The 20,132-nt window shown below is 34.9% G+C and overlaps 1 protein-coding gene across 13 annotated transcripts in view; it reads left to right on the top strand.

The window, feature by feature from the left end:
• Positions 1-20,132, top strand: part of RPS6KA3 (ribosomal protein S6 kinase A3) — a 110,417-nt gene that overhangs the window by 13,671 nt on the left and 76,614 nt on the right. For 10 of the 13 annotated variants that reach the window (XR_009538364.1, XM_060136785.1, XM_060136780.1 and 7 more), the window contains one exon: positions 15,985-16,041. Coding sequence is in view for 12 of the 13 variants with exons in the window: in XM_060136785.1 (XP_059992768.1) it covers positions 15,985-16,041 (57 nt within the window). In the remaining variant the exon portion in view is untranslated. Of the gene's footprint in view, positions 1-43; positions 155-9,102; positions 9,179-10,166; positions 10,204-15,984; positions 16,042-20,132 lie in introns of those variants that run through there. The other 3 variants (XM_060136789.1, XM_060136790.1, XM_060136791.1) reach the window with 3 other exon arrangements.

Consider the following 20,132-nt stretch of genomic DNA (forward strand, 5'->3'; position numbering starts at 1 on the left):
CCTGGGAACATTAACAGAAGATTTAATATTCATGTCACCACAGTTTCAGAAGCAGAGAAAAAAGGTGGACTTGAAGAAATAATGCCTGAAATTCCCCAGTTTGGCAAAAGATGTAAGCCTACAGATTCAAGAAGCTGATTGAACTCCAAATAAGGTAAACTAAAGTAATCCACACCTAGGCACATCAAAATCAAACCTTCGGAAATGTGAAATTGTTTAATGGGTATAGAATTTCAGTTTTGCAAGATGAAAAATTCTGGAGATTGGTTGCACAAGAATGTGAATATACTTTTTTTTTTTTTTCTGTATGCGGCCCTCTCACTGTTGTGGCCTCTCCCGTTGCGGAGCACAGGCTCCGGACGCGCAGGCTCCGGACGCGAAGGCTCAGAGGCCATGGTTCACGGGCCCAGCCGCTCCGCGGCATGCGGGATCTTCCTGGACCAGGGCACGAACCCGCGTCCCCTGCATCAGCAGGCGGACTCTCAACCACTGCGCCACCAGGGAAACCCAATGTGAATATACTTAACATACTGAACTTCATACTAAAAAACAGTTAAGACAGTAAATTTCATGCTAGGTGTATTTTACCACAGTTAAAATTTGTTTCTAAATCAAAGTAAAAGACAAAAAATCTTAAAAGCAGTTAGAACTGAACTATTACCTATAGGGGAATAATAATTCAAATGACAGTAGATCCCACATTAAAAACCATCGAAGCCAGAGGGAAATGGCACACTGTCTTTTAAGTGCTGAAAGAAAAGATCTGCAACCCAGAATTCTATACCCAGTGAAAATATCCTTCTAGCGTGAAGGTGCAATCAAAGCAGTCTCTGGTGAAGGGAAGCTAAGAGAATGTGTCTGTAACAGACCGTGAAGGAATGACTACAGGTCGTTCTTCAAGCAGAAAGGAAATGATAAAAGAAGGATCTGGAACATCAAGAATAACATGAATTCTACACATTCTCTTCCAGAAAATAGAAGAGGAAGCATATCACTACTCATTTTTTGAGGCCAGTATCACCCTGATACCAAGACCTAAAGACAGTACAGACAAGAAAACTCCACATCAGTATCCCTTAAGAATATAGACACAGAATGCTCAACAAAATATTAGCGAAACAAATCCAGCAACATATAAAAAGAAGTATACAGCATGACCAAGTGGGTTGTATTCCAGGGGTGTAAGACTGGTTCAGTATTCAAAAAATCAATTGATGTAGTCCACCATATTAAAGTTGAATAAAAATATTAATCATGTGCAAAACACATGATTAAAGACATACAGATTGGAAAGGAAGAAATAAAAATGTCTCTATTTGCAAGTGACATGAGGTCTCCAATGGAAATCCCAAGGAATCTACGTAAATCTAGAACTGATAAGTGAGTTCAGCAAAGTTGTAAGATACAAGATCAGCATACAAAAATAGTGTTTCTATATACTAGCAATGAATGTGTGGAAACCAAAAGGAAAAACATAGTTCCATTTGTAATTGCTTAAAAAATTTCTCAGGTATAAATCTAACAAAACATGTATAGGGCTTGTGTGCTGAAATCTAAAAAATGTTAAATGAAATCAAAGGTCTAAATAAATGGAGAGGTCTACCATGTTCATACATTAGAAGACACAACATAGTAAAGATGCCAGTTCTCCCCAAATTCTTCTATAGGTTTAACACAACCGTATTCTAAAAGTTATATGCAACGGTAGAGGAACTAAAATATCCAAAACAGGATAAAAATAAAGTGGGAGGAATCACTTTACCCAACTTTTAGACTTACTAAATAGTTTCAGTAATCAAAATCCTGTGGTATTGGTGAAGGGATAAATACATAGATCAGTGGAACAGAATGGAGAGCCCAGAAATAGACCCAAACAAGTACGGCCAACTGATTTTTTTCAAAGATGCAAATGCAATTCAATGAAGGAAAAATAGATAGCATTTTCAACAGTGGTGCTTGGAGCAATTACACACCCATAGGTAAAACAGTGAACCTCAACCTAAACCTCACACCTTATACAAAAATTAATCCAAAATGGATCGTGGAAACTCTAAAACATTTAGAACTTAGATATAAGAGAAGATCTTTGGGCCTGTGGGCTAAGTGAAGGGTTCATAGACCAGACACCAAAAGCACAATCCATAAAAGAAAAAAATAATAAATTGGACTTGATCAAAATTCAAAATGTTCGCTCTGTGAAAAAGATCCTGTTAAGGGGATGAAAAGACAAGCCACAGATTGGGTGAAAGTATTTGCACACCTGTATCTGAGACAGGACTTGTATCTAGAATATATATAAAGAACTCTCAAAACTTAACAGTAACAAAGGCAAATAGTCCAGTTAGAAATTGGACAAAAGAGATAAACAGACATTTCATCAAAGGGGATATATGGATAGCACATAAGCATATGAGAAGACGTCAACATGGTTAGCTATCAGAGAAATGAAAATTAAAACCACAAAGAGATATCTCTACATACCTTTTAGGATACCCAAAATGAAAAATAGTGACAGTACCTAGTGTTGGTGAGGATATGGACAAACTGGATCTTTCATACATTGCTGATGGGAAAGTGAAATTATACAGCCTTTCTGGAAAATAGTTTGGTCATCTCTTTAAAAACTAAACATACACTTATTATATAACCCAGCAGTTGCACTCCTGGGCATTTATCCCAGAGAAATGAAAATGTATGTCCACATAGAAGTCTGTTCACAAATGTTCATAGCAGCTTTATTTGTAATATCCAAAAGTTAGACACCAAATGTCCTTCAATGGGTGAATAGTTAAACAAGCTGTGGTATGTTCACACCATGGAATACTGGAATACTACTAAACTAAAAGGAATGAATTATTGATACAACAACTTGGACGAATCTTCAGGGAATTCGTGCTGAGTGGAAAAAAGTTACATACCATATGATTCCATTTATATAACATTCTTGAAATGACAAAATTGGAGACTAGATTAGTGGTTGCCAGGGTTAGGAAGAAGGGTGGGAGAGAGGTGGATGTAAAGGGGCAACACGCAGGATCCTGATGGCGAAGAACTGGTATCTTTACTCTGGTGGTAGATACAGGTGCCTATACATGTGATAAAATGTGTAATAATGAGCACGCACACGCACACACACGCGAGAACCTGTAAAACCAGTGATATCTGAGTAAGGTCTGGGCATTGTACCAGTATAATTTTCCTGGTCTTGACAGGAAGTTGTGTAAGATGTAACCACTGGGTTAAAGGTATATGGGACCTCTCTATTATTTTTGCAATTTCCTGTGAATATATAATCATTTCTAATTTAAAAGTTAGGAAAAAAGTTGAGAAAGCATTAGATAAAATTCAGTGTCTATTCTCAATTAAAAACAGTAAAATAGGGCTTCTCTGGTGGCGCGGTGGTTGAGAGTCTGCCTGCCGATGCAGGGGACATGGGTTCGTGCCCCGGTCCGGGAAGATCCCACATGCCGCGGAGCGGCTGGGCCCCTGAGCCATGGCCGCTGAGCCTGCGTGTCCGGAGCCTGTGCTCTGCAGTGGGAGAGGCCACAACAGTGAGAGGCCCGCGTACCGCAAAAAAAAAACAGTAAAATAGGAAGAAGAGGGTGTGTCCTTAACATTATTAAAAAATAGTCTCAGACCAGTAGCCAGCATCATGCTTGATGGAGACATATTATGGGCAATCTCATTAAAATTGTGCCTGCTGTTTTCACCTCTGTTTCACATTCTACAAGAGTTTGCTAATGAAGTTAGACAAGAAAATCAAAAGGTATTCAAAAGAAGGATAAAAGATAACTATTCATAGATGATATAATCATCTTCTTAGGTAATCTATGGAGACCACTAAAAAGCTTTGTGAAAACTAATGATGGTCTAATAAGGTGGTATTAAACAGAATATATATTTAAAAATTAATAAATAGTTTTCCTTGTTAGAAATGATAATGGGAAAAAAGAGCTCATTCAAAATAGCAGTAAAAATATTAAATGTCTGGAAATAAACATAAGCAAAGGGCAGGAACTAAATGAAAGAAAATAGTTGTATTAAAGAATAAATAAGTTGAGAGAAAAGCTATGGTTCTTTACATTACTTTCAGTAGGATTTGAGGTTTGTTATTTTCTTGTTTATTTTTTTAAAAATTTTTCCTCTGTCTTGAATGAATGTTCCCAGATTTTTAGTTTTTTTCTTATTTCTTTAGGTTTCTTTTATTTTGTAGCTTATCTGGACAGTTAATACTAACAATTTTTAGTAGAGTCCTCTTATTAATAGTGTTTATGCTTAATACATATACAGCTAGAATTCATTATGGAGCTGTAATTATAAACTATATTTCTCATTTTTCCAAAAATAAACCTTGCTGCCTGGTTGTGTTTATACCTATGGTACTTTTAAATATATATATATGTATATATATTTAATGAGTGAGTAGTTTGGATTGTTTTTTCCTAAGTAAGTTCAGTTCCAAACTTGTCTAATACACTTTGTGTTAAGGTACAGTTGATATTGCTTGGCTGTTAAGCTCTTTTTTGTGTATTTGAGCAAGTCCTATTCTGTCTTGTTTCACTTACTGGCAAGCTATTATTGCTGTCGTTTTGTTCATAAGAATGTTTGTAAGACTGTGTGTAAGTTTAATTAAAGTGACTTTTAGTTAACAGTTATGTTATCAGTAACACATGTTGGGTTCAGTTCATCAAACATTTAAGCACCACTTGTTTTGCCGATGAGGAAACAGGTTCAGGTAATTTTGCCACAGTCACATAACAAATAAAGCTTGGGCTTTGAAGCTCGGCTCGGCATCATGGTGTATCTGTTTTAGATAGAAGGACTTCACTAAGCCTCTGGAAACCAGAAGAAATTATTAGACTTTTTCCTAAGACTTAAATTAGCCAAACCAAGTAATGCATTAATGAATTATCTAGTACTCAGACTTTTAGCCCTAGAAATGGAAGTGGACCCATTAGGGTAAGGGACTCACCAGAATACCCTCAAGTATTTGCATTTGTCAATTCCTCTGGCAAGATGAGCAGGAGGAAAGAGAAGCTAACACTTACTGGGCACCCAGCATGGCTAAGCGTACTAAACTTTATTACAACCTCCGGCATAACTGGTATTCAAATCTTGTAGATTAGAAAACTGAGACTCATGTTAAGTAGCTTGCCCAAAGTCACACCTATAATAAAGGACAAAGCCAGGTTCTGAAACTTGGTATGTCAGGCTCCAAAGCCCATGATCTTTTCTCTACACTGTGATTTCCCAGACTTAACCTAATCACAGGAGTCATCTAAGGTGCCTGTTTAAAAAATGAAATACCGAGCCACGGGGCTTCTGGAACTTCTGATTCCGTTTCAGTTTGAGGTAAGGCCAGGTAGTGTATTATTAACAGGAATCTTAGGTGATTCTGATCATCACACAGGTTTGGGAAACACTGCCAACTCCGTGTGGTACTAAGAGGTGGAGTTTGAAGGTGTTAGGAAGGCATAAATAGCAGTGGGCGTACACAGAGTAGCTTAAAAAATAAGTTGACACTTTACTAGTAAAATAAGACTGGTAAGATTGGATTGTGGAAATTATAAAATTGCTTTAGGTTCCTTAATCTGCACAGAAAAACAATGTTTCATTTATTTTCTCTTTGTTAGTACTTCTCTTTCAGGTGACAGCATTTGTTACAATCCATTCTTTGGTATTATCCTTGTTTACACTTGGATACAAAGGTACCAATGAAGGATATAGATAAAACTGTATTTTAGATGCAGAAAAGAAAGAAGGAATTACAGTTAGAAATAACGTACAAAACAGCTTTAAATACAGAATTAGTAATTTCCTCAGGTGTAAAAACCCCACAAAATTTTAAATACTTTTTTTTAATCCTTAAAGTCACAGGATTATAACATTTTCAAGCTGGAAAAGCCCTTAGATATCCACATATTTTATGCACGAAGAAATCACAAATCAGAGAGGCTTTAAGGGCTTGCCCACAGTTAGTGGTGGATTCAAATCCATGCTGGCTAAGATTCCATTGAACTCTTATGGATTGCAGATAAGTACCAGAAAATAGTGACTTTTTAGAAATAAATTTAGTGACAATCATGTTTACCTTATATTCCCTACTTTATCTGATTTTATGGTTTCTTCCTTTTTAATTGCCCTCTCGAGAATATGAATATATTCAAAGGAGTCTCTTTTAGGAGATTATGCAATTTTAAATATTACGTCGGATCAATGATACGTTAGAAAAACGAACCATTACCTTCTTAGTGTAGTGTATTTAACAAACGGACATTTTCAGAACATGTGTTAAGAGTTGTAGTTTTCTCCACTTTTTATTACAAAATTTTATTTTATAAATAGAGAAAAATGAGCACAGCTAGATGCCTATACTTGAATTCTAACAGTAATATGACATCATTTCTGTGTAGTAGTGTGAGCTTTGGATTCAGACTTGGGTTCAGTTGTCTTATCCGCAAACTTAATACCCCTGTGATCTTGGACAAGTTACTAATTCTCAACCTAAGTTTTTTCTTCTCTATATAATAACATCCCTCATAGTTGATTAATGATTAATTGGGATTAAATGAGAGAATATATGCAACATAGCCAACACTGTACTTTGAACAAAATAAGCATTGCATAAATGATAGCTGTTATTATTTATTTCCTTGAGCCAGTAGTTATTTAGAATAATATTGATTTCTGAATGAGTGCTTTATTTCCTTATTCAGTTTTTTGTCATAATCAGAAAATATCTGTAGAGTTCCTGCTTTTAAGAATTTTGGACTTACTTCATGGCCTAGAACATGGTCAGTCTTTTATAACTTTTCATAGATAACTTGAACCCATATTCTTTTTACATTATAAAATTCAATATCTACCTATTCTAATGTAAGTTACATCAAATGCTTTGTCCTGTTTTATTCATTATGCTAGTTGATGTTAGTGTGCTAAAATTTCCCCTTCCACTTGTGTCCATTTATTTCATGTTATAGTCCCCAGAACATCTCCTTTTGTGTTTTGTGGTTAGGTTAGTCGGTGATTTAAGTGTTCAGTACTATTTTGCATTTATTATTTTTAATGACTCGTCTGAAAAAAGTTACACAGGCTGATTATAGAAAATCTGACAAACAGAAACATACACAGAAGGAAATAAACATCTTCACTCTTACTATGAAATATTATGAAAAGATTTAAATGTGATTAAGAGTAGGGGTTTTAGAATCAGAGTTAGGTTTGAATTTAAGCTCTACTTATTTGCTTTAGGCAGGATATTAGACTTTTTCATTTATTCAACAAATATTTATTGAGCACTTACTGTATGCCAGCCAGGCATTTTGCTAGGGGCTGAGGATACAGCGCTTTAAAAGATTGACATACCCATCTTAGCTTAATGTCCTCATTTGTAAATTAGTGATAATGCCTCACAGAGTTCTTAGAAGCATCAAAGATGTACTTGCCTGGTGTGCAGTAATTGCTCAGTAAATGATAACAATTATTATTACTGTATGTATTAAGTACTAATTATATTTTTAGTCCAAATCAAATCACCTTTTTATTTAATCAGCTTAAGGTTTTTGCTTCACATTTTATTTTTGGCCTTAATAATACATACACTTGCTTTCTTCTTTTTCTTTATGCTTTTCTATGCTTATCTGTTTTTGCTTGGCTTTCTCTTTAAAGCGGTAAATACTGGTGTGGATTTTTTAAGCTTCTTAAAAATATAACCTAAGACTATTAAAATTTTTATTATCAAGCATTTCAAACACATACCGGAGTAGAGAGAATAGTATAATGAACCACCATATTTCCATAGCCCAGCCTCAAAGATTATCTCATGGCCAGTCTTGTTTCATCTGTACTCCCCATCATACACACTACTTTCTCTCTTCCCCTCCCTGGCTCCAGTGGATTATTTTGAAGCTACTCCTAGATACATCAATTCAGACATAAATATTTACGTTTATATTTCTTAAAAGATAAAGACTTTTATAAACATCAAACATACCATCATCACTCATAAAAACATCAATAATTCTGTAATAGCATCCAATATCCAGTAAGACACTTTGCTTTAATTAGATACTTTACATTTCTTACATTATTACTTTTGGAATTATTTCTGTCATCCTATTTTAAGTTTTTTATTCTTTTCCTTATGGTTTGTTTTTTTTCTTCTGCCTTATGGATTTGTTTGTTTGAAGAGGTTATGAAATATTGAAGAAAGAATTATGGAGCTAGAAAGACTTGGCTTTGAACCTTGCTTCTGCCATTCACAAATTAACTTTGCTGAGCCTTGGTTTCCTCATCTGTAAAATAGGGGTAATTATACCTACCTCCGTGCTTAGGGTTGAATGTGATGCCTGCATAAAGTACTATTCACAGTCTTTGCCAGTTATTATATTCTCCACTGATTTGGACTGCAATGAATAAGTATAATTCTCGGTTGTTGTATGCTTTTTCAAAGCATGCCAAAATTTATATTTATTTGGTAGTTACTAAAAGCAGTGGTTTTAAAATATCTTTTTAGGAAAGACAGAGAATTTAGAATCTTAGTTTCTCCCTTCTTCCACTACCTCTTTTAATTTGAGTCCACATTAACTTATCCTGAGGTTACAAATCTTACCTTTAACTTTCTAAAGGTTTATATTGTTTATATACTTATATCAGTTATTTATTCTTCATTATTGACCCTTTCTCCTTTATTGGGGTTAATTATTTTATTCAGTTATTTCTAGATATTAAGTTGGTATCAATATACTTCACCAATTCTTTCCTACCTCAGTATTCTTGAGTTCTTATTTTGTTTCTCTTTCAATGGTCTAAGACATACCTTTGAACAGTTTATGAAAAAGGTACTACCAGGATGGTGAAATTTTATAAGACTGCAGAACTAAGAAGAATTTCCTGTGATCTTTGTATATGAACAAGTAGAACAAGGTATAAAATTCTTAGATCATAACTTTTCCCTTTTAACTCTCTGTAAGTCATTACTTCATTGTCTTCTGGCATTTTATTGTTGCAGAGGAGAAATCTGAGGTCAATCTGATTTTAGTTTCTTTGAAAATAACCTATTTTTTTCTGCTTGTATGCTTGTAGGATTATATCTTTATCCTTGAAATTTAAAAACATTTGCCAGGACATGTCTTGGTGTTGATGATCTCTGTTGAACCTTCTCAGTCTCCAGTCTCAGGTATTTTCTTCCGGAACTGGAAAGTTTTCTTATACTTTTGATTGATTAAACTGCTGGGGTTTTTTCTTTAGGAGCATCTGTTATTCATAGATTATTTCTACGTCTGTCCTCCATCGTTTTTTAATCTTTTCTTTCATTTTTTTTTCATTTACTCAAGTTTGTCCTCCTTGGCATGGATTCTGTTTTCTGCAGTGTCAGTTCCAATACTTGCTATTCACAATGCAGATTTAATTTTGGCTACCGTGTTTTCGTTTCTTTATTCTTATCTCAACATACTCTTGTTTCATAAGCAGAATTCCCCTTAGGGGTACACTCCAAAAAAATGAGATGGATTCAGGCCTAAAACCGTATCTATTTTCTGAGGCCACAACCACAGGAAACCATCAGAGAGGAAAAAAAAAAAGCTTCTGAAAGTTTCCTCTAAAACTTAATAATGTAAATATAACCAGTGGTCATTCCTACCCTAGTCTAGAAAATAGAATAGTCTTGAGTACTAGCAGACCTTTAGTTGCTAGAGGAATAGCAAAGCACATGTAAGGGCACCTTAACTAGAAATAAATGGATTTTTCTAGTTACATTGATTGTTTTTCTCTTTATAAAAAATATATAATAAATGCATATAATTTTGAAAATACAGTACAAAGAAGAAAATCCTATGACCCAGGTAACTACTGATAAGATTTTATATATGTTTTGCCAGTTACATGCACACATGTTGGGAGGGGGGTATGCAAAATTGGGATCATACTATTTAGTTTTGTATCCTTTTTAACTTAATATATTGCAATCATATTTTTGCATCATTAATTTTTCTTTGAGGCCCTGATTTTAACCATTGCATAGTATTCCTACATATGAATAGATGTATTATGATTTATTTAACCAGTCCCCTGTTGGTCATTTAGATTGTTTTCTATTTTTCAGTATAATGAGTATGATGAATATCACTGTACATAAGTCTTTATGCACATCTCTGATATTTCCTTAGGATAAATGAGGAGCTGATTCTTAATCCTGTCACATTGGTAAGGATTATATACATTCCTTATTAAGAATATAAAATGCTTGTTTCTTATTGTTTCAATGTGATTGCATAGAAGATTCTTTGGATTCTGAACAATTTGATGGTATCTTAACTGAAGTTGTAGAGAGGTTTCTCATGCCTCATCCTCAGCACCTTCACGGAAGTCCTATGGCATACGCTTTGGACAGGAAAACCACTGCTGATATCAGGGAGTTCGGAAGGCAGATACACTTGTGGAAACTTGAGGACAGTAAAGAAAAAAAAAAAAGGCATGATTCTTGCTCATATCTACAACCTGGGTCTCCAAATTAGTACACTAGGGCTCTGGCCCCATTCTTTTCCTCCTCCCTTCCTGTTACTTTAGGCTGTTTTCTGTGAGGAATTCTTTTCTCCCAGTGTTCATATATACATTTCATTTCCAGGTAGTAGGATGTCAGTAGATGATATGTCCTACTAAGTTCAAGGTAGCATTTTTGAATCACAGATCATTTTTTTAGTCCTAGTGTACTTATACAAGATGATCTCCTGCTGGACTCAGTGCATTTTTTCAGAGGTATCAAACAGCCAAACGGCCTGGAAATGTGTGTGGTTGTAACATGCCATTACAGCAAAACAATCTGTTTAATAGGGTTGCTTAAAATAAATTTTTTTTAATTAGAAAAATACTCTTATTTTTAACACTTCAAAATTTTCCTTAAAATACTTTGGGATATTCTAGAAGTCCTGAAACGTTCGTTCAGAATTACTGACTTGAATTGTTTATTGCCTTAAGAGCAGGAAAATTATCTTAAGTGATAATTTTATACCACAACATTAGAAGTTAATGTTGAAAACAATACCTGCTGAAACTCAAGCTAACAGTCTCCTTTTTCTGATTCGTTCTGATAAGGCCCGTATTGTACGTTATTCTAATTTTTGACTTTTACACATTTCAGACTACCAGAGTAAAGCTTGATTAGCATTTCCTAACCTTTTCTAGTATTTCACATAATATTTGCATATGTACAGTCTGCCAAGATCTGCGATTTTTTGGCTGGAAGGCATTATGGTGGGATGAGAGAGGATAAATACATTTGCCTCACGTTTAAACTATTCTTTTGCATTTGTACTCTATAGCCACATTGTATAAAAATATATCACACATATGAATGATCTCTTCTACCCTGCTTGACAGGAAATTGGCTGTAGTAAGTGGTGAAACAGGTATCTCAACCCTCTCTTGTACTTCTTTATTGCATTACACTTTGGAAGCTAACTGTAGAAATGTAAATGTTACACAGTCAATTGAGGCCAAAGAGGGGACAGGAGGTAGCATTTACTGAGCATCTACTGTCCCTTGGTGGGTCCTTTTAATTACAGCATCCCTGTGAAGTAGATATTATATGCATCTTACAAATGAAGAAACTGAGGCTCAAAATGTTAAGTAACTTACCCAAGGTCAGGTAACTACAGTAGTAAGTGACAGAACTGGGGTTTAAACCTGGTACTAGCCAGATTCAGACCACATGTTTTTTTCTATTTGTTTCTTAAAATTAGAGAAATAAATTTTCTTGTTTAATTGGTATTATTCCTTGAACTTTTGGAACTATAAGTATTACAATATTGAGTCAGACTGGTGGTCCATGTAACCTAATCTCTAGTGAAGTCGAGAGTCCTTTTTCAAAAGTGAAAATTCTTAGCTGCATAGGTAACTTTATACTCATTTCTATTAGATAGCATTTGAATCCTTGTTTTGGCAAAGTGATACAAAAGGTTTGTTGAAATAAAGGTGCTTTTTTGGGTCGGTTTTGGTAAAGCTTCACTGGTATGTAGGATAACATTAGCTTTTATATTTTCCTGCTTTAAAAATTAAATTGTTCAAAATTTTAAATCTTTGGTAAACTCAGAAAGGAAGTAGTTGTTTTTGCAAAAAGTAGAGCATAAAATACCTTTAGATGTTTCACTTAATTTTTTTCTTAGATTGTTTTGTTAGTATATCGCTATTAATTAGCTGGGTGAAAAGTTCAGAAAAGAAAATACGTTGTACCATTTATGGATTACATGAAGCTGAAAATAGTGAAGTAGCTGATTGGCAGATTTGGAATCTAATCTGTAGAGGTTGTAGCAATGAATCAGAACTGGAAAAAGATGAATCAAAAATTTAAAGTAAGGCTTTATTCATGAGACTAAGTACGGAATAGAGGATAGAAGGCTTAGTTGCAGTGTAAGTGAAGAAAACAAGGAAGTAACAGACAGAAAACAGGGAAAAAAATAATATGACCGAGCAATGTGTTGTGGACCTTCCAAAAATAATGCATATGTGAACTGCATTAATATAAGTTTATTATGTAGGGCAAGGGAGGTGATATGCCCTTTACTTTACTCTGCATTGGTCATATCAAGGTTGCAATGTTAATTGCACACAATTCTCTTTACTACCCTTTCAGATGAATTGGATGCATGCTCAGAGAAGAAAGTGGTCTCATCTTCTAAAAGGAGTGTTTGAAGGACCTCGAGTTATCTAGGAAAGAACAGACTTGGGGTAGTTTATAGTCATAGCTGTAGATTTACTTCTGTGACTTTGTAGATAGAGTACAGGCAAGTTAGTCATCATGTATTAGTAATCCTCTTAAAGGAAATTTGCATTTGAGGAAAGTTACTGTATGAAGAAGAGCATTATCGAGCAGCCAGTGCTTTTTCTGAGTTAGTATAGTAAGCTGCCTGGTGAGATACTTCTTTCTTGTCCTGATAGTGTTCAAATATAGGTGAGAATGGGATAGAAAGAACTTAAGCATATGATATGAGTATATTTGTATATTTGGAACAGAAAACTTTCGAGATCCCTTACCAATTCTGAACTTTTTCTGATTCTAAGATCAAAAGGTCTTTATGCAGTATTATTTTATCCTCATGAAGCTACCTTACCTTAATAATAGTAATTTGCGTTGGTACAGCTTCTTACAGTTTATAATGTATTTTCTGATGAGTTATCTCAGTTTTGAGCTTAACAACAACCCTTTGAGTAGACAGGGCAGGTATCCCCATTTTGAACAGATCAAGTAATAGGTTAGGAGAAAGTCTGAATTGCCCCAAATCATAAAGCTTTTAAGTGGCAGACCTAGGACTCTACCCCTGGTCTACCAATTCTGATTTTAGTGCTGTTTCTACCACACCAAAAAGTAAGTTATAAGCTGTGATTGTTACTTTGCATTGAAAATTACAAGGAGCAGATGATTCTCAAATTATATTCCCATGGAAAATATAAATGTAGCTCAAGTTAAACCAAGGGTTCTAAAAGCCAAATAATGGGGAGCCATTGAGTAGATCTGTGTCAGTCGGAAGAGAACACTGTGTATAATTAATGAGAAAATCTACTTTGGGCTACTAGATTAATGATGATACCATTTACTAAGAGCAAATGCAGGAGAAGTAGCAGATTGGTGGGCCACAGAGGGAGTGATTGAATTTTGGCTATAATTAAAATAGCTAACTTTGATTGTTTACTATGTGACAGGTCTTATGTCATTATCTCATTTAGTCTTCACAACTCTCTGAAGACTTTTCAATCTCCACTTTCCATATGAAGAAAGTAGAGCTTAGATAGTTTAAATAACTTGTTCAAGGCTTCATAATTAGTGTAAGAGCAGAAATTTGAATCTAGGTGTCTGACTCCAAAACCAATGTTCTTAAGAGCTAGTTTAAGGTTTGTCTGGAATGTTTGGATAAAAATCATCAGTGTTCAGTTGAATAAATGGTTGTGGCTTTTAAGAGGATGTATCCTGGAGTTATTTGAGTCCTTACCAAAGAAGTGGGCAATACATAGCCTCTGAAAGTGTCTTTGGAAAATAAAGATTTTTATACCTGCCTCCCCCTTTTCTGCATTTTGGCACCATTTCTGTGCTTTGTAATATTGTGTGGGCATTCCCTAACCTAGGAACATACTCTGAGTGTTTGAAAATGAAAGTTACCCTTTTTAAGGGTCAGTAGACCTGTGAGGTCCTGTAAGATGGATCTTTAGGATAGGGGCATGTTTCATTAACCTTTCATCTCCAGCTTGGTGCCTAGAACATAGCATGAATGAAATGAAATGGATGGATGAATGGTTGGGTGAATAAATAGAGATAGGGAGAGTAGAGAGAGGAGTTCAAGTTCAGAGCAGCTGTCTCATGTGCGATGTGGGGTAATGGGTGGGCTACCTTTTATTTCCCAGTTGATAATTCTCCAAAGATGGTTAGCTTAGATCCTTGTACATTTGTTGAATTAACAAGTGGTCAGGGGCATTTACTCCTTTTCCCAGTGAGGGAACTAGAGAAGACATTACGTATACCTGACTTTTGGTTTTGTTTTGTTTTTAATTACACAAATAATACATATTCATCATAGACATTGTAGACACATTAGAAAATCCAAATAAGCAAAACAAACAATTTAAATTGTCTAAAATTCTACCACTCAGAGATAGCCACTGTTAACATTTTGGTGTATATCCTTCCAGAGTTTTTCCCATACAAATATATACATTAAAACATGTATATATTTATTTAAAATGGGATCATTACAATTCATATTGTTTTGTAAACTGCTTTTTTCACTTATTACATGTGACTGTCTTTCCATGTCAATAAATTTACATCTTTATCATCATTTTTAGTGACTGCATAGTATTCCATTATATGGATGTACCATGATATATTTAACTAGTTCTCTATTGTTAGGAATTTAGGTTTACAATTTGGAGTTCTTTTTGGAAAAAGTTATGGTGAGCATTCTTATATGTATATCTTTGCACACTTGTCTTTTTTTTTTTTAAAGTTGAAATGATGGGACATTTCAAAGTTTTATGTGTCTCTTTTTGTTTTTTAAATACAGACTTAGATTGCCTTCTTGAAGGGTTGTGCTGATTTACACTTTCTCCAGCAGTATATCCAGAGTGCTCTTTTCCCCATATCCGTATTAGCACTGGGTATTATTTTTTCTGTAAATCGTTAGCAATTTGAAAGGCAAAGGTATCTTTTGGTTAAATGCATTTCTTTGATTAGTATTAAGGCTGAACTCTTTTTTTCCCTTATTGCTCATTTCTGTTGAGGTTCATTGTTTTTTCTTACAGGTTTGTAAAATGAAGTTCTTTGTGTATTGAGGATACCAACCCTTTGTCATATGTTGCTTTTATTTTTTTGTAATCAATTTGTCTTTATCTTTTTAATGTCCGGCAGAAGACGTTTTAAACTTTTATGGATTCAAATGTCATTTTTCTTTCCTTTATGATTTCTGCCTCCTTACCTCATAAGTAGCACTCACCTATATTTTCTTCTAATACTTGTATAATTTTACTTTTTGACATTTAAACGTTTAATCCATCTGGAATCTCTTTGATGTAGAGACCTAGCTTAATTTTCCCCCAAATAATTAATCATTTGCCCTGATTTTCAATGGAGTTGGAATTTAGAATGTGTTTTGACACAGAATGTATTGTAAACAATGTTTGGTGAGGTTTAAATAAGACCACTGTAGTGCATTTAACTATTAAACTCAAGAGCTTACCTGGAAAGGTAACCATCATTTATTATATCATTTCCATGGAAAAAATATTTTTATAGTTTTAAATAATCAATTTACACATTAACTTTCGAAGCACAACCTGTTGCAAATTGGCAACTGCATACTTAAATGGTGGTTCTGTACTTCATTAGAACCCTTTAGGGGTGAAAATATTCCTATACGGTTTTGTTTTACCTGTCTTCATTTGACTTAAACTGATGTGAGATCTGTTTTGGTAACTTTCTACTTGCTATACTTTTCACAGAATGGACAGCAAATTATGGATGAACCTATGGGAGAGGAGGAGATTAATCCACAAACTGTAAGTAAAATATTGTATCATAAGGGATACAGATAAATCAGATACCATAAAATTTAAGTATTCTTATTTTTAAACTGAACAAAGTAATGATTTTACAGTGTTAGAAACTTGTTGATGCTTTCACATTAATTTTACCAAAATACATTCTTGAATGTGCCAGTGACATTTTTAAAAACTGTTTGATGAGACTGATTTTAAGAGAAGGACAAGACAAACTACTTTACATTGTTGAAGGTTTTTCATTTAAAAAAAAACTTAAAAAAAAAGCAAACTAACCATAGATTTATTAGTGAAATAAGTATAAAGGTCATTATTTTTTGGAGATACTTAATGTTGAAAATGATTGCTCACCATTTCCTCATCTTGTGTTTTTGGTTCAGTCCTGAATCCCCAGCACCTAGACCAGTGCCTGGCACGTAATAGACACTCATTAAATATTAAATAAATGAATTAATAAATTGTCTCCTCTTGCAAGAAAACCATTGTTAGCAGCTCAGTTATTATCATCATTTTCTTCTGTATATAAGACAATTATTATTGATATTTACAAAATATATATACTCTGCCACTTGCTTTTTTCACTTAATATGTCTTGAACATCTTTTTATGCCAATACATGTAGATCTGCCTTATTTTAAATGGTTTCATAGTATTCTGTTTTGTGCATGTCCTGTACTTAATGTAATTTTCCCCCATTTATTTTTGTGAACTTGTGTTTCAGTAGGACATAGTCTTAGAAAAGGATGTGCTGGAACAAAGGATATGAACATTTAAATCTCAATAAGCATTGCCAGATTGCCCTCCAAACCAAAAAGTTGTAAAAACTTCACTATATGTGAGTGAGTGTTTGACCATACCCTATTCAACACTAGATATTATCAGAAATTATTTTTAATTTGAGCCACACTAAATAAATCATACTTTCTCTTTTCAGTTTGCATCTCATTTGATTATTAGTGAAGTGTCCATGCATTATTGGCCTTTGTATTTTTGTATTTGCCCAATTTTCTTTTGGGTTACTTACTGTCTCATTATGGTCTATATGATCTCTGTATATATTCTGGATGTTAACTCCATGTCTATAATATATCTTGCAAATGTTTTCCCCCTACTTTTTTTTTTTAACAGTGATTATGTTGTCTTTCACTGTATGTGTACAGAAGTTTTCATTTTTAAATGGTCAGTTCTGGCTTCTGGGTTTCATGTTTTAGTTAGAAAATCCTTCCTTGAATCAAGTTTATAAAAATATCCTCTCACATTTTCATCTACCACTTTTATGGTTTTGTTTTTTGCATTTAGATTTGTGGTCTACTTGGAATTTTAGTACCTGTTACGATGCAGAAATATAACTTTTCTTTCCAAATGGGTTGTCCTAATCTCTACTTACTGAATAAATAAAACCCATTCATTCCCACTCATTTGAGATCCCTCTTTTACCAGATGTAAAATAGCCATATACCCCTAGTATTAGTTTCCTAGGACTGCCCTAATGAAGTACCACAAGTGGGTGGCTTAAATAACAGAAATTTATTCTCTCAGTTTGTAAGACTAGAAGTTTGAAATCAAGGTGTCGACAGATCCATGTTCTCTCTGAAAGTTCTGGGGGAGGATCCTTCCTTGCCTGTTCCAGCTTCTGTTGTCTGCTGGCAGTCCTTGGCATTCCTTGGCTTGTAGACATCACTCCAATCTCTGCCTCCATTGTCACATGGCATTCTCCCTGTGGGTCTGTGTCCAAATTTCCCTCTTCTTATAAGGACACCAGTCATTGGATTAGGGCCCACCTTATTGCAGTATGGCTTCATCTTAACCTTATCACACCTGCAAAGACCCTATTTTCAAGTAAGATCACATTCACAGGTACCGGGGATTAGAACTTGAACATACCTTTTTGGAGGACACAGTTCAACCCACAACATCCCTGAATGTTTTGACTTTATGTACCTTTTCAATTACTGTACTTTTATTATATGTTTTTTATATGTGGCAAGGCAAGCCTTCCTGTCTTTTTTACCTTTCAAAATTGTAGTCTTATACATCTACTAGATGAACTTTAGAATCAGTTTATCAAACACTCCTGAAAATTTTATTGAGACTTTTATGCAAATAGCATTAAATTTATAAATTAACATGAGGAAAATTATTTTAATAAATATTGGGTCTTCACTTCCAAGAACATTCATTTATTCTGATATTCTTTTATATCCTTTATCAAAATTTTATGGTTTCTTAATATGGTTTTGTACATTTCTTATTAAGATAATTCATAGACATTTTATAGTTTTTGTTCTATTGTAAGTGGGAATTCTTTTCTGTTGTGTCTTCCATTTAGTTATTGCTAGTATGTAAAAAAAATTAGATGTTTCTATGTGCTTTTTTTTTTTTTTGCGGTACGCGGGCCTCTCACTGTTGCGGCCTCTCCCGTTGCGGAGCACAGGCTCCGGACGCGCAGGCTCAGTGGCCATGGCTCACGGGCCCAGCCGCTCCGCGGCATGTGGGATTTTCCCGGACCGGGGCACGAACCCGCGTCCCCTGCATCGGCAGGCGGACTCTCAACCACTGTGCCACCAGGGAAGCCCTCTATGTGCTTTTTAACATCAGTTATGAAAGAGTGGGATCATTGTACTCTTCTTCTCAAAACCCTTCATAAGTTTTTTGCTTCCTTTAAATAAAGTCCAAACTCTGCAGTGTGACAAACCCTGCGTAATAAAACCTTTGCACACTTCTACCCTCTACTGAAAGTCTAATCAGTCGTATGTTTCCGGTTCTCTTTTACTCCTGAGCCTTCATAGGTGATAGTCCCTCTCCCAGAATTATTTTCCATTACCACTCCCCTCCAATGAAGTCCTGGTCATCCTTTAGGTCCAAGTTTTGCTATCACTTCAACTGAGGTGTCTTCCTGACACAGCTACCACTTTCATTTCCACCTTGAATTGAGTATTTTTCCTTTGTGCTGCCCTAGCAGCCTATGTGTATGCTACATGACAACACCACACTAGATTCCATTGCTTATTTACTTGTCTGTATTTCCTACTAAACTGTGAGCTACATGAGGCAGTGACCATGTCTGACTTACTCCTTGTTTTTACATCCACGTATCTGGCTCCCAGTACCCAGTAGGTATTCCATCAGTGCTTGTTAATTAAAGGAACATGTGAATTAAGTCTTGGCTATCATGGGGCCTAGTGCCCAAGGCTGCCTTCAGATTTGGTCTAGATTTCTGCATCTCCCAAACCATTTGGGTTATTTTACTTCATTGGTCTATAGTATATGTTTATTAGCATTTAAGCAAATGTAAAAACAATCAGTAAGTATTAATATTGATTTTTTTTGCCATCAGCCACCTTTTTTATTTTTGCAACAATTCCTTTGGAAGGAAAACCTCTAAATTTTTTATTCTCTGAAGTCTAAAATCAAATAATTTTCCATTGTGGTATTCTGCGTACATGGCTCATACTTTCCCTCTGAGTACTCACAGCATTAGCAACATTTACATCTGGAAGTGAACTGCATTCTAGAGGTAGGTTGAAAAGGTGCAGGACTAAGATACTACGTGGGTAAAGTTGTTGAGATCATTCCACATTATAGGAATTGAGTATAAGATGAAAGCCTAATATTTCTTTAATGGTATTAAATCCAAAAGATGGTCAAATATGTATTAGCCTTATACTTTTAAATTGTATTTGCCTCTAATGTACAGTTAAAAGTTTTTGTCAATTACTGATCATTTAAATAGTGAAAGTTGAGATGTCGCAGTAGTTATTTTATGCATAACAAATTACCCCAAGCTTAGTAGCTTAAAACAACATACATTTATTATCTCACCGGTTCTGTGGGCCAGGAATCTGGGCACGGCTTTCTTTGGTTCAGAGTCTCTCACAGACTACAGTCAAGGAGTTTGCCAGGGCTAGAGTCTCATCTGTACCTTGACTGGAGAAGGATCTGCTTCCAAGCTCACATGTTTGTTGGCCCAGATTCCTGGCCCATAGGAACTGTGAGATGCTAACTGTATGTATGGAGGTCGTCGACTGGTAGGCTTTCTTGTAGGTTGATTGACCCCTTTTCTATGGGCTAGAATGCAGAGTGTGATGATT

The sequence above is a fragment of the Lagenorhynchus albirostris genome, chromosome X, assembly GCF_949774975.1.
Source record: "Lagenorhynchus albirostris chromosome X, mLagAlb1.1, whole genome shotgun sequence".
NCBI classification, from domain to species: Eukaryota; Metazoa; Chordata; class Mammalia; order Artiodactyla; family Delphinidae; genus Lagenorhynchus; species Lagenorhynchus albirostris.